At 32.4% G+C, this 22,221-nt stretch overlaps 2 protein-coding genes across 2 annotated transcripts; both read left to right on the forward strand.

Moving 5' to 3' along the window:
• The first annotated feature begins 1,258 nt into the window (after positions 1-1,258).
• LOC132757543 (uncharacterized) lies at positions 1,259-18,015 on the forward strand. The gene is made up of 13 exons (XM_060748853.1): positions 1,259-1,662; positions 5,712-6,343; positions 6,825-6,852; positions 7,364-7,888; positions 8,073-8,144; positions 8,454-8,849; positions 9,997-10,203; positions 13,526-13,660; positions 14,025-14,110; positions 14,401-14,503; positions 16,006-16,368; positions 16,603-17,044; positions 17,881-18,015. The coding sequence occupies exons 1-12, from the start codon at positions 1,506-1,508 to the stop codon at positions 17,025-17,027; spliced, it is 3,129 nt and encodes a 1,042-aa protein (XP_060604836.1). The 5' UTR covers positions 1,259-1,505; the 3' UTR covers positions 17,028-17,044; positions 17,881-18,015.
• On the forward strand, positions 17,322-20,253 carry LOC132757556 (uncharacterized). Its single transcript, XM_060748870.1, has 2 exons — positions 17,322-17,342; positions 17,881-20,253. The coding sequence occupies exons 1-2, from the start codon at positions 17,322-17,324 to the stop codon at positions 20,251-20,253; spliced, it is 2,394 nt and encodes a 797-aa protein (XP_060604853.1).
• The last annotated feature ends 1,968 nt before the right edge of the window (positions 20,254-22,221 follow it).

Below are 22,221 nucleotides of genomic sequence, written 5' to 3' on the forward strand. Positions count from 1 at the left end.
AATTGCACATTTTCTTCCATTTTCACTATCATTAATTATGTTGACTATAAATTAGTCATTATAAAAAGTAGAAAAACAGAACCCCTAAAGAACGCCAAAATGACAAAATCGAAAATGTTGAAGACTCGGTTTGATTGAGTGTGTTTGAATAACCGTGCACGCCCCCCCCCCCCTCCCTAGCATCGGGAGAATTCAGTAAAACAAATAAAAAAAACATCTACAGATTCTCGTTTAATATGTCGTGTATTTTATTTAGAAAATATTAATGGTAAAAACACGGATCATACGCATCAATTAGAAATTAGATAATACCAGCTGATCCCATTCCAACATTCCAACATTTAAAAGATGAAAAGACCACGTTTTACGTGTAAACGTCATTGAAACATCTTACAATATCCTTAGAATGATTTATATTTTTTTACAAACAAAACACAATTATGTTTAGATTCTTATAATTTTCATGCACTGAATTGTTTCTATACGAGTAATAGCGGGATATCAATTTGAAAACAAATTGTATCTTTAATTACAAGTAGATATGTTGCATTCTTTCATTATCCCTCATGTACAGATTCAATCAAACCGAGTCTGCAATTTTCATGTAATTTTGTTCTGTTTAATACTTCCGAGGGATCACACTTTATCCAGTTTTTTTACATACCTTTACCATTTGATATACTTGTTCTGTTTTGACATTTTTGTTTAAAATAGTGTAAATATTTTATGACAGACGTTTAATTACTCATCAGCTATACTAAAGAAAGGTTGATTTCTCTTTTCACTGTAACCATTGTAGCCCACATTTTATTGCTTTATAAGAAATTGATCAGCCTATTGAGATGTTTAGCTTATATTATAATATGTGGTCCTGGGCATATTTATTAGATTGGGGAAGGAAGTGTGTTGATAAAATACCCTAACAAACTATATTTAAACTTTATAAAACCCGTCTTTAGTTCTCAATCTTACTAATAACTTTAGGGTATACTATATTAATAACACATTTTTATTGCGTGTTCATTACATTTAAAACTACCTTCACAGAAATATTTAAAAGATTCGTGCTTACGTAAATAAGGTTTTTTAACTTGACATACTGATATAACCATATTTTATACAGGTAGATGCTTGTTTAAGACTATATCATGACGTGTAAACATGAAGATAATTTCCATAACTATTTTCCGATAAACAGATTGTTACCAACGTGCGTCAGCGATAACACACAACTAACAAAGTCATCTTTAAAGTATTTCGCATTACAGTGTCTTATCAAAAGTAACGTGATGGCTATTTCTAATTTTAATTCACAATAACAAGTGTACTATCAGACGTAATGGACGATTTTATTCGTTTTATTACATGGAATACAAAGAAAAGAGCAAATCAAAGGACAATATCATTATCTCAGGTGATGAACCGAAACAAACTTTCCGAAAAATATCACATGCTTTTATTTTGCCGGAATATTTAACTACTTATCAGATACTGAGTGAATCAAAATGTCTTCTACAAAACGCGGTTCGGAAAACGTTTGTGCCGCCGGTCAAAACAGAGAAACGCCCACAAAGAAAAGAAAAAATCAAACTGAAGAACATGATGAGATTGACGATGAGTGCTCTGGTGCAAATGTAAATGGCTCTGAAAATAGCCTTTACGGTAAGAAGCTGCCATACCAAACTATATAACTGAATAAGTTGAATAATTTGTTCACACGTTTATTAGGCTTGTTAAATTCATTTACGAGATATTTCATTATTTATTCATAAGTTTATGAATGGTTGACAATTTTATCACAAAAATTATCTTAATAACCTCATTGAACTTGTTGTTTTATAACGTCATTATTTTTCAATGTATCTTCTTAAAACTTTATATATGTATATATGTTTGTGATTATCACTCAAATCATTTGTGAGAAGGTTCAATACGCTAGATTGACTATTTCCAGAATTATGTCCCCCCCCTTTGAACTTAGATTGTTTTTCTAGTAATTATTAGTTTTTACTCACACTTCTTCATTCCTTCTAGGATAATTTTCAAACTCCCACATCATGATAATATGACAAGGTTTATGAATCTAGCGTTCATATTTCCAAAATTATCTCCTCCTTAATTTTGAATTTTTCTTATTTTTTTACTTTTTATTTCTTCATGAATTTACTCCAAATTCATAAATATACATTTATTATCAACACGTTCATGATATCTGATTATATTCATAAGTCATGTGTTTCCATTGCTATTTTCATTTTGAATTTGAAATATATTTCACTTTTGTTTTAATTTTCTTCTTTATAACTATAAATGATATATTTAAAATTGTATATTTCACCTTTCTTCTTTGTGATTAAAAGAATTTTGCGTATTTATATTTGGTAACACATAGGAATGTGTAAAGATTTACCATCAGAGTATCTTTCAGTCCGTCTACCTGTCCGTTCCTAAAAAATGTTTCTTGAGATCTCTGTAAAATTATCTAGATACTGCTAGAAATAATTGATGTGTTCTGCTGTATTCTATAGTAGTTTAGAATGTACTAGTAACTTTCATCTAGAATAATCTTTGATTGGTATATATTGCTAGTATTTTGTCAATGTTCATTCATTCTAAAAGCTAAAAGTATTCTGAAATGTATAATAAAGGGTATTCTTAAAAGTGTGTTAAAAGTTTATGATTGTAAAGTTTAAAGTTGTTAAAGGTGAAAGAGGATAAAAATAAAAGAGAAACAAGACAATTGGATTGCTGTGCTTTGTTAAAGACATTGATAAAAAGATAGCGTGGAAAGGATCATAGTCCAATGTGATGATTTAAAACCAGGATTTACAAAATACATAATTATTGCTCTTCCACAGTAGAAACTAAAGGAAACCTATAAAAGATCATCACACAAACTTTACTGAAATGATTAATATCAAGTCTAGTTGTGCATTTTGTAGGCAACTTTCGGTTCAATGATTTTTATAAGAGTTATTGCCCTTTAATGATTTTTATTTTTAAAGCTTCTGTGGACTTCTCCACATAAGCAATTTAAAAGAACCTTTACATTGATCAGTAGCTTTGGCGACATATAGGGATCGCTTCTCAGTCGTCTGTCTGTCTGTCGTCCATCTATTTGTCTGTCTATCCCCCCGGCTGTCCGACACACAATTTGCCTGACTGCTCCTAAGAAACTGCTAGTACAATGTCATCCAGACTTTACAGGTATAATCAGTACCTAGTCTAGTTGTGCATATTATCAGCATTCTGCTCCAATGATTTTGTCAGAGTTATGACCCTTTAAAGAATTTTATTTTGTCAGATTTCTCTTATACCACTAAAGCAGATTTGATGAACTTTTTAAAGGATTGATCTGTAGCTCAAGTAATTGCGCATGTTACACGAAATTTTCGGTTGAATGATTTTTGGCCGAGTAATGACCCCTTGAATAAAAAAGGTGTTTTTTGTGTTGGCAGGTACAAAGAAGCTTATCCGGACTTCTCCCAAGACTTATAATGCAATTTTATCAAAACTTTACTGGAGTGATAAGTACTTTAGTCTAGTTTCCGGGTGAAGAAAATTTTACTTGAGAATTGGCTCTTGAATATGAAAAGGTGTTAATAAAGTATTTAACCGGTCTACATTTCTTATACCATTTATGTAATTGCTATGTAACTTTACAGAATTGATTGGAAGAGCAAATTACACAGGGATTTTGCTTGGGTGATCTTTGGCCGAGTAATGGCCCTTGAATAAAAATGATTGTTTTTTTGTGTTGCCAGCTGCACAGAAAATTGTCTGCACTACTCCTCAGAAACTGCTCGAGCAATTTCATCCAAACTTTACAGGACTGGTCTAAGTTTAGTGTAAGTCTAGTTTGCATATAATCTGCATGTTTTTGGTTTTAGGATATTTATGAGAGTTATGGCTCTTTAATGATTTTTATTTTTAAAATTTCTCCAAACTACTCCTCTTATACAACTAACGTAATTTCAATCATGAAACGTTACTGGTTTGATTAGTTACTCAAGTACTTGAGCATATTACGCGGGTTTTCCGTTGAATGATTTTTGGCGGAATTATGGCCCTTGGATTTAAATCCCGTTTTCTCCTGCTACACAGTAGATACAATATGCAATTGGTTATCATGAGGTGAAGCATGTGATCATTGACAGCTCTTGTTCGAAATACGAAACGACCCGTTTCTGCGTTGACGTTTAAAGAACAATTGCTATTGAATCTCAACCGTTGAGGACTCTGTCCATATGCTATCTGAGTCAAGTGTTTTTCATACTATAAAATTTGCAAATTGAACATCATGCAGCATTTGAAAGATGCATTTATTCACCTGAATTTAAGAGAGTTTCTCGTTTATTCCGATGACATCAAGGCTTTCAATTGGATTAAGTATTGAACATTTGCTGATTTTAACCTAAAGATTATCTTATCATGGTTTGAAAATTTCAGATAAAACCTCGATTAATACAGGTAATGTTGGTCGTGTAAGAAGGTGAGGTTATCTTTCCAAAACTGAAGTTAATAGTACTAAAAAAGAAAAGAAAAGAGGAAAGATTTTTGCAGCGTCAGTCAGACCAATGAAAGATCTCTTATCCGACAGCCAACTAAATATTATATAGCCTTTTCTTCTTCAAGTACAATTAATATTGTTCATACATGAAACACTTTACAAATCTATAATTAAGCAATAGACCAAATCAAGGAAGTGATGACGAGAACAAACCAAATAAACTATCAATTTAGCTTAGGGTAGCGTCAATTGATTTAAATAGATAAAGTGTTAAGCACATTAGCATAATATGTTTTTTCTCTGGAAAGCAATGCATACAATAATTTGATGCATGTAATAGTTACAAGATCTCAAATTTATGAACTTATTTTAAGATTAACTTAAAAATAAACGCGCCCCTAAAATTCACAGGAGGAAAAAATATTTCAATAGAATGATGCTATTGCCAACTCTGCGTCTTTTATTACACTTGAGTTAGCATGACGTCGTACATACGGACGTATCAGCATTGACTTAGCGCCAATGGATATTAATGTTTCCCTGATGCTTGTATCAGAACTGTGCGGTCAAAGTTTTTAAGTCTTTAACTCTACGCTACGCAACGCGATTAACCTAGCAAAGAAACCATCGTTTACTATATACATTTTGGCGTGACAGGAAGCATATCGGAAATTTTACTAGACTACAATTATCGAAATCGCGAGGCCTTTTTATAGTTTGATCGCGCCGTGTTGTGAACAAAGGTTTGTTTGAAATCAGCATAGATATGTAATCTTTGTTCTGTTCTCTGTAACAGTATTGTATGAGAAAATGACTATATGCCGACCATTGGCCCATCAATATTATCCCAATGAACATTTAAAATAATTTGACTGAGTGTTTTGATGGGCTCTCATGTGATATTTTTTCCGTTCTTTTGTTAAGTACACTCAATGACAAAATTAACAAAGCGTGTTCCTTTGAAACGATAGTTGAGGGTAGTTGAGAGAAACAAAACTGTATAAATTGTTCGGCCAACATCGAAATCAAAGTGAAACTAGTCGAGTGATAAGTAAATATAATTTGAATGTAAAATTATTGAAATGATTGAATCATTCGCGAACAATAACCAGTTTTTATTTCAATGTGACCCGGAATTGTCAATAGCCCAGAACTGTCGGGTCCACAGTAATTTTTTTATTGATATTGTCTTATATTTCAGAAACTCAACTATCGGAAAGACAGGATGAAATTCTGTATCTACAATTAGTGTATATGTTCGTTGGTTTTGGAACAAAAGTGGTTTTAAATTTATTTATGACCTTACTAAAGAATGACAACAGATCTCTTGTTACTTTCTTGACATCACCTGAGTCGCAAAAGACACTTGAAGAGTTAAAAAGAAAGAAACTATTAAGTGCAAAAGAATACAGGCTTTCAAGCGGGAAATGTCCGAAAACAGAAAACTTTGACATATCTCTTTTAATAACTTTATTACAGAACTTGTTACCAGAAAAAATACTTCCTGCACCGAAAGAAGGCTGGCAAAACCCTCCTCATCAAACAGATCATTCCATATCTGCAGATTTGTTACGTCTCCGTATGATAAGAAATGAATTTATTGCACATATGGCAAGACCCCCAATTCCTTGTTTTAAATTCGATAGAATCAAGGATGAGTTGTTGATAATTTTCATCCGAATTACCCAAACACTCGAGCCTCACAGGGAAGCGGAAGAGATAAAGACAGAAATAACCAATAAAATTGATTCTTATCAAGTTCGTGTAGGTTTGTCAAGGACAAAGCAATATGAAAGTCTGATAAAGGAATGGGCAACAACATTCAATGAAAGGGTAATATGCCTTTGCACCCAAAGTTTGTTCATTTTGGTTTTAAATTTGGTTTCAACATATTTTGGTCATATCTCGGCGGAAGTCCTCTTAACTGACTTCCCTGAATATCTACCTACTCCTACTCCCACATGATTTCAGCGTTTACTGACAGATAACGTTACAACTCCATGGCTGAGATTAATTGTCAATGAGAAATTTCGCTGCCTCGCGCGAGCATCAAACCAGCAGCCTCTTGTTTACACCCAGTCAAAGTTTGTGATCAGTTGTAAAATTGGCATGCCTATTTATAATTTGAAGAAACATTTCTTTGGAAAGTCTTTTCAACAGCATTTTACATACTAATTAGTATATCTTCATTGCATGGTTACAAACGACGATAATCAATAATGCTATATACTGTCAACTTTAAATGCATTTTGTTTTAAGAACACAAAAAATAGTTTACCTATTTTATTTTCTGAAATACAATTTATTCTTACAGGTAGAAATGTCTCTCAAAACAGTGAATGGTAAGATTTATTCTTTTTCATAGTGTAAATATTGGAATGAAAAAAAAGTAATTGACTTGTAATGATATATAAGCCAATTTGAGTTTAGGTCAAGCGGTACATTTTTTTTTCAGACATGAAACTAAAACAGGCATGTATAGTAATTCGTCCACAGGGTGAGGTCCAACTTAAATTTAACTGAAAAATTCAAATTGCTTAACAATATCAATTTTCCATGTACATATATAAAACAAAAAACACAGTCCATGAGTTAACTTTTTTTATTATTTGCCAACCGGTTTCTCTTATGATCATCAGGGCAAATGTGACGTCGTCGCTTAGTATATATATACATTGAGGGTTTAAGTTGTTTTCTATCTCTTATGCTCATGACAGATGTCAATTTAATAAGAGCATTAAAACATTGATAATATAGTTTTAAATCTTGCAACGTGCAATTAGAAATTATATATACCAAGAACACCTTTGCATCGTATAAAAACATATCATTTATGCTCAAAAAATCTTTCAGAGTTTGAGTTATACTTTACCGAAAGACCAAGGCGATACGAGCGGTATATGAAACTACTTATAGAGGGTGGTAACAAAGTTCTGTATGGTGTATTAGAAAGAGAATGCAAAAAGAGAAACACTAGTGTGCTCACATACACCGATTCTCTCCAAAGTCAACGTGGTTACGAAAGAAGTTTTACAGACAGTACCACGCCAGAGTGTGATGTCACTAAACTTGCTACACTGTTACTTGAGCGCTTTTGTGATGAGTTAAGTGAGAATGAACGAATAGAAATTAAGAAGATACGATGTGCTGTGGAAGAACATGCGAATGCGATTATCGCTTCATTGGACAATGAAAGCTTTACCTCACTGTGGACAAATCTTGTCAGTTGTATAAGATGTTTGTCGATGATGTTAGATACAAAAATAAAAACGCAATGTGATGATCTCATTGAAAAATGCTCAAAAGATGTTGAGGCTGATTTGAAAGATTTCCAACGATATTGTACAAATTTGAAGAGCCTCACTGATGTGTACCAAGGTATACAAACAAAGTCAAAAAATCTCTTGTAGACCAAAACCTGTAACTATAAAACCTAAAAAAGAAAAATAGTACTTTTTGTTTTCAAAATAGAACAACTAATCAACAATATAGCAATTTTCAATAAAAGTTTTTGACAAACTATAACAATGTATTTAATATAGCTTCTGCTGATGTGTTTCAGGTGAAATTAAGCAGTTAAGAGACCTATTAACGGAAATGAAAGATAGTGATATACCATTCCAGAGGCCACAAAGTAAGTAGATAATATATCTTGCATATGACATGTCGTTATTCTCCGGATACTGTAGAATATAATGAAATACAAACGTATTGCACCACATAAATAAATAAAATGTTCTAACGTCAAGCTTTAAGAGGCGACCGTCTGTATTGACATTTTAGTTTACGGTGTACCAAGAATATATGATTATAAACTAAGACACAATAAAAAATACATTGTCCCTGAAAGGCAAATGAGGAAGACAAATTATTGTGTTTATCTATATATTTTACCTTTATTTTTTATATCAAAGTTATTCCATTAACCCATTTTCATTATCAGCTTTGGAAATCAAAATTATAACACTTGGGGAAAACAAAGAGAAAACAAATATGGCAGAGAAAATATTATATACAGTCTGGAAAGAGGCTTTGGAACGAGTTGATGATTCAACTTATTTCATATCTGTCAGGACAGAGGTTGACAAAATCCTTAGTACAATAAGAAGCACGCCGGATATTACAGATATTTCTGTTGCACATAAATGCATTATACTAAGAATACAATCTGATACACCAGCTGCTATTTTGGAACTTTTTAGTTATTTGGAAAAAGGCACTTTTGAACAATGCATGAATATAATTGGATGTGAATTGGGGGCAATTTTTGATGAAGTTTTTACTTTGAAATCGAACTTTGCTCTTGAATCTCTACTTAGAATTTCATCAAACATACAAGGTAAGTACCAATGGTTACATCACAGTATTTTTCGTGTACGTAAAATTATTCTTTACAAGCATGTACCATAGGAAGTAATCATTTGGGAGTAGTTTTTAAGCTACTTAATAAAATATGGCGTTTTCTTAATCAAAAGTTTAAATATAGCCTTTTAGACGGTCTATGGAAGAACAAAACATGTTATTTTGATATTGTGCATTTTGGGGAATTGGGGAATCTGTTAAACTACATACAAAGTTTTCAAGATTTAAATATCAGTTAATGTTCGTTTATCACAATATAAACTAGTATTATAGAAACATAATTTGTAAATGTTTAGCAAGGTCACTATGACAGTTTGTATTATCTTCTATTATCAATGTAATTATCAATAATGTTTAACAATCTTATCCACTGAAATAGTGTGCAAAAAAACGGAGATAAAGAAAGGGAATGTTCGTGTACAGTAAGGTCTCGCTATTAAGACCACTTTGGGCCCTTGTAAAAGTGGTCTTATTATCGAGTCGGTCTTAATTTTTAGACCCATGCAATATGTATGATAAATATGTGTGAATCTGTAATAGGTGATTATCATTAACAACTGGAATCGCTGTAGAAATGTAACAGTTTGAACAAAACAAACCTTGTAACATGAATTTTATTCAAAAACATTTATTTATTGAAATCATCACATGTATGCATCATTTCTTAATGCATATGTCAATATCTTTAATCATGGTGTGCTCAGATATCGAGTTCTTTCATCTGCGATCTCTTGCAGTTTTGTTGGATCCATTATTTTCCAACCAATTTTATTACACAGTCTGTTGTGAACCTGAAAGAAAAATAAATAAGACAGTTTATCTTTATTAAGTAAACATAAACTGTATCTATAAATGTTTCTCAATTTGAAGTTACAGAAATACAAATTGCTGTTTTTGATTTGTGCAAACATACAGTTCATCAAATATTGAATCATTTTCCTTTCTCATACCATTTCATATTACATGTTAGCTACACAGTATGCTACACAGTATCCGTAATAAAACTAAAGACTTGTTGGCAAATCTTTTTAGTGATAACAATTCTTTATTACTTAAAAATGCCACTCATTTTAAAAGTGAAAGAAGAAATGAAATTTTGACAACACTGTTATTGTATAATTAAGATAAAGGAAATCCTGGAAATCAAAATGGTATCCGACTTCCGATTACGTGCAAATCAGCCGCTGGTTTAATGGAAGTATGGTCACTATTTCAAAGTAAAGAAATGGAAGGCAGTACAAAGATGATGGCTAGATCTTTTTCTGAAAATCTGGGACAAAACATTATGCTACAAACTCATCCGGGATTTGTTCACTATTATAAGGAAACAGGTGAATCTTGTGTATCCATTTTTTTTTTTTTTTTTTTTTTTTTTCAGTTTCGGGCGCCCAGTTAAGGGGTAACCCCATTTATTTTCCCCGTCATTGGCATAATAGGGATCGAGGAGCATCCTCCTATCAGCCTTACAATAATACAAGTATATATATTTGATTTCTTACAAAATAAGAAGCAGTATAGATAATGTAAAAAATATACAATTCGCAAAGGTATCATTTACTTGTCCGAAAAACGAAAAATGACAAGGTTGAAAAGCGAGTTAACTCTTTATGAATTAAATCTATAATTTCAATTGAGTTGCGACCCATACATTAAAGGTAATATTCATACAAATTACAAATATTTTAAAAATTCTGTCACTGAATCGTCTTTATTTCTACATTTGTATTCAAATTGGTATTTTATATCATTGAACAAATTTCTTAAAAAGATAGGTATTGGTTGATATGAATAATTATGCTTACAATTGTTACGATATTTCCAAATTGCCCATTTGGTTTCGAATATAACGGTATTGATCAATTTATCATTAATTGCGTGTTCAAAAGATCCAAAAAGTGCAGCAGATTGGGAAATTGAAAAATCATTTTCCAAAATTTTAGCGGACTGAAGTTTTTGAATTACATATGTCCAAACATTCTTAGAAAAATCACATTCCCAAAAGAGATGAAACAAAGTTTCTCTGTGAGATTTACATATACAACATTTACCGTCAGATAAATTCATAAGAGACAGCTTGTGTTCTGTATAAATAACATTGTGTAAAAATTTCCACTGAAATTGTACAGCTTTGCATGAAGAAAAAGAATCATAAACGTGGCACCATATTTTACTCCATGGTAAACTCCATATTAAGTAAGGTTTCCCATTTTTCTTTCACTTTTCAAATTTACCAGTCTTTTTGATTCCATATATGAGAAATTTGTTTTATTTTAATATTTTCAGGCAATATTTTTGTTTGCGTCTTGCTCGTTAAGACAATATCGTCTAAGTGAGTGTAATTCGACACTGTTTCATAATCATAGTCTTTTAAAGCAGTAATATACAATTAAGGAATGCTTGATTTGAGAATATGTCATCCGGCAATCCAATTTTGCGTACATTTTAATTTCCTTAAAAGAGTGTCTATGCCAAAAACAATTATTATTTTCAAAGTCCCAAATATCTTTTTAAATCAATATATTACTTTTAACATATGAATTGAAGTAAAGTGTTTTCTTGCGAAAACGAATTTCAGAGTTACAAAAAAGAAATATATCTTTTACATCGGACAGAGACTTTGGCTTAAACTTCGCTTTAAACCGACACCAATTTTCGAGAGCGGATTTGTAAAACGTACTTATGTTCAATTTGAAAGGTAAATTTTCTAATGAGGAACATTTACATAGAAAATAATCAATTATATCTTCTCCATTAGTATCATGTTTTTGTAAAAAATATTTTCCTATTGCGTTCCAGTTCTGTATGTCAGAGTGTATAATTTGTATATTGTTTTAACATCCAGACTGGCTTGAATATTTGAAATATTACAATAGTTAAGGCCTCCGTCTTTCAGGTCAAGGAGAATTGTGCTTTTTGAAACTAACGGTCGCTTATTGTCCCAAAGAAAATCGCTCATAGTTTTTTCTATTTTCTTCTATGTATTTTGTCGGTATACCGCGCGTTTTAATTTCAAAATTTAATAATAGAAACTACATATGTTTTCAGAACAAGAATTTTCCCTTTAAAAGTCAGGCCCCGAGCTTTCCATACTTGAAGACAATTTTTAATTTTGTTTATCTTTTTCATCCAAATTTCGTTCGTATCTATATTATAGCCGTGACAAATTCCTAAAGTTTTAACATAATTTCTCGTCCATTTTATATCTTTAAATTTCGGAGTCCTGTCTTTTGATTTTCCAATAAAGATGCCTGTTGTTTTATCCTTATTCATTTTGGCCCCAGAGGAAACTTCATATTCTTTTAAAGTATTAAATATTTCTGGAACTGAAGACTCATTCTCACAAAAAAATTGTGTATCGTCAACAAATTGACATACTTTTAATTCAAGCTCATAGCCATTTAACGAAGGCAATTTAATGCCGTGTATATTAATATTATTTCTGATTGCACAAGCCATTGGTTCTGCTTGTAAGATATAGAGAAACGGCGCTATTGGACAACCTTGTTTAATAGAGCGGGAAATTTGAAAATATTCAGAAATAAACCCGTTTGTTTGTATAGCTGTTTCCGAGCCGACTAAACACATTTGAACCCATTTTCTGAATTTGTCTCCTATACCATACCTTTTTAAGCAGATATCTAGCCAATCCCATTCTACCCTATCAAAAGCCTTAGTTTGATCTAAAAAAATTATAACACCATCTTTCTTTTCTAGATCAGTGTAATCTATTATGTCTTGTATGAGTCTGTTTGCCTCTGAAATTTGTCTACCCTTAATAAAACCTTTTTGATCTGAATGAAGCAACTTCGATAATAATGGTTTCAGTCTTTCTGCTAAGCATTTCGAAATAATTTTGTAATCGACATTTAGAAGTGTAAGTGGACGCCAATTCTTAAGATCAGACCTATCCCCGTTTTTATAAAGCAATGATAAAACACCCCTGTGTTGTGAATTTGATAAATTATAGGAACCAATAATTTCTAAAATTACTTCAAGAAAGTCGTTTTTTATTAAGTACCAAAATTTTTGATAAAATTCTGCAGTGAGGCCGTCCTCACCGGGGGATTTTGTTAGTTTAAAACCCATAATAACCTTTTCAACTTCTTCCTCCCGAAAATCTGAATCAAGGGCAAATTTCTCATCATTATTTATACTAGTAGTAATATTTGAAACCAATTTTTCTGCCGAACAGAGATCAGTTCCTTCAGAAGAAAAAAGTTTCTTGTAGAATGCACACTGTTCTTTTAAAATTGAATTTATGTCGCTTTTAAGTTTTCCAGATTCGGATTTTATTTGCGTCCATAATTTTTGCTTGCCCCTCTCTTTTTCTAAGTCGAAGAAATACTCCGAAGAGGTTTCATTTTCAGCAATGTGTTTGGCTTTTGATCTAATTTTGAGTGCTTCAAGCTCTTTCTTTGTGTATCCATTATTGACAATTTTATCGTTTCCAGTTGGATTACCTTATTATTACTACCGTATTTGAACAATTATTTTCTGGTAGCCGATTTCCGATTTGGTACTTTGTTTACTTGAAATTAATTTATTTATTGCCGATATTTGGTATTTCCAACTTAATATCTTCTCAACAGAATACACTTTTCACGGCCGGCATTTTATCAAAGTTGCTAAATAATTAAATGTGAACATTATTAGGAGGAGGAAAATACATCAGGATAGGTGACCATACGGAAGACAGGGAGTGTTTAACACAACCAATCGTTGATGTTAATTTAGACAAGGTACATCATGACCATGTTCTTCCAGGACAGTATGCCTCAATGATGCCAGGTGGGTTAAAACGGGAAACTTGATTTTATATCAGAAAAAAAGATTATTTCGTTTTTTGAAATCCTAGCTATGTTTGTGCATGTTAATCAACTATATAATCGTACAAGAACGTTTTATAATTTACTGTTCTATCTCTTGATTGTCTTTCACTTGGTAAATGTAGCATATTTTGAAGTGAAAAAAATAGAAGACGTTAACTATCAAAAATTACTTTTTTTACTCCGTTATTCTTCATGATTAATTCGCTAACTTATCACTGTTTTTCGCGGTAACTGTGGTATTGACTCTTGATTTATCTAAAAATACAAAGAAAAAACTCAACATCAATTAATTTATCAATTAAATATATGGTATCTTTAATTAGTGAACATGAGCACAGATAGCATTTGTGGTTATTACTCCATGGGCGATGAATACAAAACAGGAGGAAACAAACAACCAACTGAGACAGTTAGTATATTTTATATTTTTGCATTTGTTAAATTCTAAATTATTAATGTTATGCACTGACAGAGGTTAAGAACTAAAAACATGACAACAGTGATATTTGAAACAATGAAAATTGACATTCAAGTAAATGAGGTAAGTTGTAAGTAATGGCACAGGATCTAAGGTCCTGCAATATCAAACTTCATGCCTCACCCTCTTTTGAAGTACCTATGCTTATCGATAAACGCCTTTGTTTTTGATTTAATGATGTTTAGATAACTTTCAAGATATCATATTTATTTCGCTACTAGACAAAAGCGGAGCATCTTCACAGAGTGGAGAATTATGACGAGAAAAATGATCTAATTCAAAGCGTACTACATTCCCTTGAAAATACAGACAGTGAAAACAGAGGTACTTTTTACTGAATTCTCAAAAAAATACTGACACTTATGTTTGAAATATTTTACTTGTGTTTATTGTAACGTACATCAATCAGTTTTGGTTGTCGGCAGGCTTTTCAACCGATGGCTAGGCACTCAAGTCGACAGTTTGCGACTCTTTCCATGAATATTTCGTTATAGACCTTAGCAACGTCATCGGGTTCGAGAATGCATTTTTGAGATACAACCTTTCTGTCCAGTATAAGTATATCCAATGCCTTTTTATCTCTCGAAAAGGGGTAATAGAGTGTCTCATATGTTCTAACTTTTTTGCAAGCTCTATCTGTTTATTTGCCAATTGATTTGACATCGACTAGGCACTGTCTCCGGCTAGATTTGTATTCCCTGCATATACTGATGTCATAAAAACGTGTGTGTCAAAGTTTGTTTGTACTTCGACTACGCATTTGGTTGGCATTTCATTCTTCTCTTCCTAATCAACCCTTAATGGATGGTCATTCTTCCCTTCCTACTCAGCCCGTAATGGATGGTTATGCCCTTCAACTTTAGATTGAATTTGCCGCTGAGGTTACATTTGAAGGTAACAATATCAGTTTTTGGCTAAGCTTCGATATGTTCTAGTAACACTTAAGGTGAAGCCATCATTTCCCAGCATGGTGAACACTTGGAATGGGTAAATGAATTTTGGCTCCCCTTCGGATCTAACTTCTTCTAAGTTGATAAGTCCCTCGGTGTGGGCTGTTAGTTCTTGATATAAATGTTATTTTTGAATCCAGTTATCTAGTTCATCGCCATGTATTCTACGTCCGTTAAGTGATAAAATTGGCGGTGAAGACAAGTATTGGTAGAACTCATTGCTCTCTGAGGTCATAAAGATTTCCATCTGTTTTTTTCTGTTCTTGACCGCTACTTGGTCGTTGTGTTAGTCCTGGTCTAGCCATACCCATTAAATCGAATCATTGTTTTTTGACCCTTCGAAATTGCGGTGTATCCTATCCGGTTAACGATTTTTGTATTCTTTTGTATTACTTTTTTTATTCCTGTTTCCTAATCTAGATTGGTTAACAGTTATGAAATGTTTGCAAATATCGGCTAAATCGCACAAGTTTTCTAATTGACTACTCGAACGCATACTGGGGACCAAAAAGTATAATTCGGTAATTCCCAAACTCACCAACTTGGCAAACAATAAATAGGTGTTGAAAATTATCTATATAAAATTTAATATCTACTCTGGCATCCCTTATTTCTGTATCTGTCCATGTTGGTGTAAACACATGCACATTAGCAAATTACGATTCTCTCTGGAAACTATCTACAGGCAAAGCCGGTTCCGTTTGCTCCAGACGTAAATATCTTTGAATATGTATTACTTGTGTACACTGTGTAAGGACACAATTTTCATGCTTTTGACCAGTATTAAGACTTAAACAAAATTTTAATCTACAATCAATGTGTACATTGTCTTCGATTTTTTTCAAGCATTAATCGTTACATGTACATTATAAATAGGTGACGGTGAATCTACACATGTGCAGACACAAATATCTATAGGCGATTGTATAAGGCCAGTCGACAAAGGTTCAATTGGGACAGTTGGGCCCTTCGTCAAAATAAAGGAAACAGGAGAGATGTGTTTCCTGACTGTGAGACATATTTTTGGTCGTCTTGAGCAACCTGATAAGATGTTTATTGGTTCAAAGGTTGCCCATCGTTTAAGTATCAACACTAATGCAGGAATTGAGCGTGTATGTGGAACAGTGATAGCATCAGAATACAACGAATACATTGACGCTGCTCTTGTCAAATTATCCCGAGATCATATACCAAATAGATACAGTTTTGCAGCAGTCAATGAAGAGATGTTTCAAGCAGGTTATTCTCAATTAATATTATGTCTGAGGAAAAAGAACTAAATGTGACTTAAGCCCAGAAAATAATGAGTTAGTGATACATGCACTTTTTCATGAAACAAAATAGTTTGAATAATATGTAGTTTGTCCAGAAACAAAATTTAGTTTTAATGTATTATCTTTCTTATCATATACTCAAAACAAAAACAAACTATTTCAGATAATTGCTTATTCTAATATGGATGTTTACTTTCAGGGTCCTCTGCTCCGAAATACGCATGCATACATTCAAATTTTGAAGTTGAAAATGCGAAGCAAAACGAAATATTTCAAATGCAATTAACTAAGGTTGGGAATAAAACTGGATGGACGAAAGGTAGAATGCTCTTTACTGATGGAAAGGTTATCACGAAACCAGAAACAATTCTATATACGTACGATGAGAGAATGATTACGGAAGCTGTCCCTTATTACGGCTATATACATGCTAAAAATGAAAATGGTGATGCTTTTGCACAAAAAGAAGATGACGGATCTCCGGTTTATCTATTAGATACTAATGGTCAACTCCACTGTGTTGGAATGCTTTGTTGTCAAATGAAAAATGGAGATGAGTATTTAATTGGACAGATCGGTTTTATCTTAAAGAGCCTCGGGAAAAAAATTGGACAGACATTATGATTGATAAATTCGAACAGGTAAAATATTATAATTTGAAATGATATCATAAAAAATCAAGAATTGTAAGAGCTACGTCCCCATATGAAATATTGTTAATTTACTTTAATTTTTCAACAAATTTTCAATTCAAATTCAATACTTCATAAGTTGCAAAATTTAAATGCATTGTACACGTAAACATTAAGAAATGTTCGAATCCGCGTTTTTTTTTTGTTTTTGTTTTTTTGTTGTTGTTGTTGTTATTGTTGTGGTGTCGGTTTTTTCTTTCGAATCAATAAAATAAATATTACGTAAATGTGGATGAATGATTTACTAGTAAATTTCATACATAACAAACTGTCATATCATAATTATAGTAAATCGCCTTATTCACTACAAACATAAGTTGTCACCCCGTTCGCTTTTGTGCATTTAATGTGTATACACTATACAGAAGTTGAACATATATTAGAAAATCAAATACAAAGTTTACAAAATCTATTGACTGGTCATTTAAGAATTCAAAATCTAATTCCTTGCAGTTGAAATAATTTACTAGTTGCGGCTTTGTTAGTAACGAACCATGCACCTAACAAGGACACATTTTTTGGCAATTAATTCTTAAAGGTAATCACTAGCAATCAATCAGTCTATTTCATTTCACCAATGTACAATAGAAAATATAGTATGAATCATGAATTTCTATTGTTGTGTACAAACATCACATCTTTCTATTTGAGAAAAAGTAATATCATATGCGCGAATGTGTGAATTTGAACATGTATCAGTGTGGGAAATGCATGTTTTACAAAAGTTGGAATTTATTGTTTACTGTTCTTCTTGATACAGATACTCATTAATCTGAATTTTACAGATAGCAGACAAAATTGATCCTTATGACAAAGAACTTTACAACCATACGCTGAAGGATGGATTCGAGTATGACTCCCAAATGAGAATAAATATAATTGGTTTCTTTGCGCAAGGGAAAACGACCTTAACAAGGAGACTTTTAGGTGAACCTTTAGATAGCATTGCCTGTACAGATGGTATAGAAATTTACCCGCGGAAGTGCAAAATGCATGGAAAATTTTGGAAAACAAGTAACACAACAAACTTGTATGACGAATGTTCTCGGCGATTGGTAGATGTTACAAACAGGGAGCATACCGTCCCTTTAGAGTTTGAAGAAGAAAATGTCATTGATGCAATCATTGACACGTCAGAAGGTGGTGAGATTAGGACATTTAAAGGCGATGTTTCGAGTGAGCCAGAATCAAGCACACAAATGAATGTTGAGTGTAACAAACAGTTTAGTGAGCAGCAAAATAAGCAAGCAAACGACCCGGAAATACAGTTACAGACATTGTTTTCTAATCATTTGAGAGATGAAAAAGAAATCAATGATCAAGATGTACTATTAGCAAATATTTGGGATTTTGGTGGTCAATTCATCTATTATGCTACGCATCAAATATTTCATTCGAGGGACGCAATATATCTGCTGGTGTTTGATCTTACAAAGGATCTTGATACAATCATTATTGACTGCGACTTTCCAGATAGACAGGAGAAGATGAGAAACAGTTTATTGTTCTGGGTAAACTCGATACATGCGTTTGTTGGTGATGATGACTCGAAAGAAAACATGAAACCGACAATAATATTAGTAGGAACACACAGCGACAAGGTAAAGGGAAACGTTGACTCCAAATTCCATGAGGTTTATCAGCTGTTTGAAAATACAAAAATCAGACACCATATATATGAGAAACCATTTGCAGTTGCAAGTCTTGATAAAGCTGATGATGGAATAGACAATTTAAAGGAGACAATATATAACTTAGGCGTACAAAATGCCAAGTGCATCAAAATACCAGCAAAATGGATTCCTCTAGAGATTGCATTGCTGAATATTCGAGATGAAAAGGAAAAGCAAATTTTAGAGTTTGATGAGGTTGTGGCTTTAGATATACTCAATACTCATCCAATCGCAGATACAAATGAAATCAGGAAATTCCTCAACTACCATCATGCGAAAGGCACAATTATCTTCTTTGATGAAGATGGCCTTGACAAGTATATTGTCCTGAACCCGCAATTTATGATAAATGCATTTAGGTGCATTATTTCTGCCAAATGGTTTTGTAGGTGGAACCACACTGTTCAGATAAATGCGAAGAAGTTGAATCGAGAGGCTATTCTAGAACCAGAGTTTTTAGATGCTGTTTGGAAAGAAGATCAGTTTATCAATTTCAAAAAGATTTTGCTTATGTTTCTAGAGAAACATCGGATACTTGCTGAATTAAGGCAAATGGATGAACAAACTGGCAGTATCCAACTTCTAGGAAAATACATGATACCAAGTCTACTTAAGCCTGAGCTTTCACGACATGAAACAAATGACTTTTTACAACATAAAAAATACACAAGAGTCATTCTTGGGCTTGAACTAGAAGGATTAATATCTACCACAGTCTTTGAAAAATGTACGGCGGCTTTGCTTGGCAAATGGCCCCCTATTGAATACAACGATCAAGTCCTTGTTTCACAACGTGAAGGACTGTATCGTCTTGATCTACAACACGCCGGGTTAATACAAAAGTCGGGTGAAAACATAGAACTGATGGTTATAAACCTTTGTCCCCCTGAACACCCACAAAGTACAACGTCTGATCGTTTTCGTCGATATGTAGAGATGGTTCTCACATTTGAGAAACGTAAAAATCATTTACGTCAACAAGGAGATGTAAAACCTTACCGACATTATTTCAAATGTAATGACTCTAAGCATGAAGGCCGTGGAAGTCACAATGTTCACTTTTTAGATGAAATCAGAAATGAACCGAAGGTATGTTGTCCAGATAATAGAAGTCATCCGATATATGTACAGGAGGCTATTGCAGAATGGTTCCAAGGAGAAGGCATCACGGATTTTGAAACCAGTATTATACGAAAAGCGTCGAAAAACGACAAATTGGTTTCGAGAGTGGCACGAGAGTTTGGAATTAATTGGAAAATGTTTGGAATCGCTATAGGTCTGTCATTTGAAGATTTAAAGTCAATCAGTGACGAATGTGATCAAGTAAAAGAGTTAAAAATTCTAATAATTGCGATGTTCAATGTATGGAAAGAAAAATATCCGGATGATTCCGACTACATGCATGAAAGAGAAAACCAAATCGAAAATAACACCGGTATTAATGTGGACTGGGACAAAGTGCGAAATTGCTTTGACGCTGGTTAGAGTTGTTTGCAAGATAAACAGGTGAATATATCAAATTTTACATCAGTCGTAACTATTTAATTGATTTACATCATACACATTGAACAAGTATTTTTCATCTAAAAAAAACACTTTGTCAGACATGCTGACACAAAAGTCGGTATCTTACAATGATTGATACAGATATTCATATTACTCAGTTTTAAATCATACCACCGCAAATACCGCTTAGAAGGGGGCTTGCAAGATGTTGCATTTTTCCATTATCTCTTATGAGTTAATCAAACCTAGTCCACTATTGTCATGTCAATTTATTATTTATCAATTTATATCTTAATTAATTAATTTATTTGTTTACTTATTTATTTACTTGCGGAGGGATTCCCCGTCCAGATTGATTTAACTAGTATGAGCTGACCGTTATCATTTAAGGAAATGTTTTCTTGCTTTATAATTAAAATATGTATTCAGTTATTTACAACTTAATAATTTCTATTTCAGCGGTTCATCACGTGCGATGCTGGTTAGTCCTTTGGGAGCATTCTGCCTTTCATTGATACGAGTATAAAGTAACTCTTCAATTCAAGCAAATGACCAGAGTAATTTGTAAAATGTATTTTCCCTTAAACATGTTTAATTGTATCAATTTTTTTGCAAGCAAATATCAGCAAAATAGTTTTAATGTCCATTATGAGTGTTTCAAGGTTAAAATTATTTTTTAATAAAATGGTTATTGAAAATGCACTTGCAAAGTGAAAAATATAAAACAAAACAATTTTTATGTATGATATGACGTTATTCTTCATTATTGATTACAATACTGAATTCTAATTAGCACCTCGTCCAGTATTATGTTTGACAGCTGTGTACATGTGTACAGGTCCAATAGAATCAGTATCGAGTTCAACAATGAGTAATACTATTTCAATATCACGCGACAATTTTTTTGTACATTTTGACAAAACTTTGTTACTTTTAGTTCATAGTTTAAATTCATTGGAAATTCATTTGCTATATTTCATGAGGTTTGAGAGCCAAGATGTGCGTATTAATAATGTATCACTTACAGTATAAATATGCTTGTTTGGCATGTTATTTCTAACTTTATACACCACTTTCAAACACATGTGCTTTGTGTATATAGAACATAATTTTAAACTTATTGCACATTATGTATTTAATGCTAAATTTTAATGTAATTGTTGCAATATAAACATATCATACACACATGCATGCGTGTATTGTTAATTCTTGATTGAAACTCCCCATGTAAATATAGGTTTTTGTTTTTATTTTTCATATCTATTTTCTTTTGATGTACAGAATTGTCATTATATTTATCATAGTTTGGGATGTACAGGAAAAATGCTTAGCGTTTTGTAGTACAAGATAAAAAGACAGAGGAACGTTTTTAACTTCAATATGTTCAAAACTTATACAGAGAATTATTTAAGTACATTTGAATGTTTACTGTTGAAAATGGAATACCGCTTAACATTATCTGTCGTGAAAAATAAAAAAAACTCATTCAAACCGAGTCTGCATTTTTATATAGTATTATTGTGTCATTGTTTCGGATGGATCACCTTTTTCCAGACTTTTATTAAAAGGAAAAATTCGAGGATATTTAAACGGAGTCAACGCGCGGACATTGTTTTGGTGTTCAAATAACTACGAAAATAATTGCTGATGAACCTCAATTGTTGCCGATTGCCGTAACGTGACAATACATATTGACGATTACAAGTGTGTGTACCGAACACATTAAGAAATATAGAATGTTTCAAGAAAATTTTATTTAATGTATGTATCAATGTTATACTGTGCAGAAGACAGCTAAATGTGCTAGTAATTAATAATCAACTGACAACAATAATACATAGCACTTATACCATTATCATTTCTGGAACATATATAACTGTAACACTGAAACATCTTTAATATATTGTTGAATGGTGTATTTGCGATATCAAAACAAATTGAGTACGT

This window comes from Ruditapes philippinarum, unplaced genomic scaffold (assembly GCF_026571515.1).
Source record: "Ruditapes philippinarum isolate M1 unplaced genomic scaffold, ASM2657151v2 ctg2575_1_1_1_1, whole genome shotgun sequence".
Lineage (NCBI taxonomy): Eukaryota > Metazoa > Mollusca > Bivalvia > Venerida > Veneridae > Ruditapes > Ruditapes philippinarum.

Excerpts from the sequence above, each read along its gene's own strand:
- LOC132757556 (XM_060748870.1), top strand. The coding sequence starts at position 17,322 with ATGTGGATGAATGATTTACTA. Across the intron at positions 17,343-17,880 it reads TGTGGATGAATGATTTACTA|ATAGCAGACAAAATTGATCC; the intron begins GTAAATTTCATA and ends TGAATTTTACAG.
- LOC132757543 (XM_060748853.1), top strand. The coding sequence starts at position 1,506 with ATGTCTTCTACAAAACGCGGTTCGGAAAACGTTTGTGCCGCCGGTCAA. Across the intron at positions 6,344-6,824 it reads CAACAACATTCAATGAAAGG|GTAGAAATGTCTCTCAAAAC; the intron begins GTAATATGCCTT and ends TTATTCTTACAG. Across the intron at positions 6,853-7,363 it reads GTCTCTCAAAACAGTGAATG|AGTTTGAGTTATACTTTACC; the intron begins GTAAGATTTATT and ends AAAATCTTTCAG.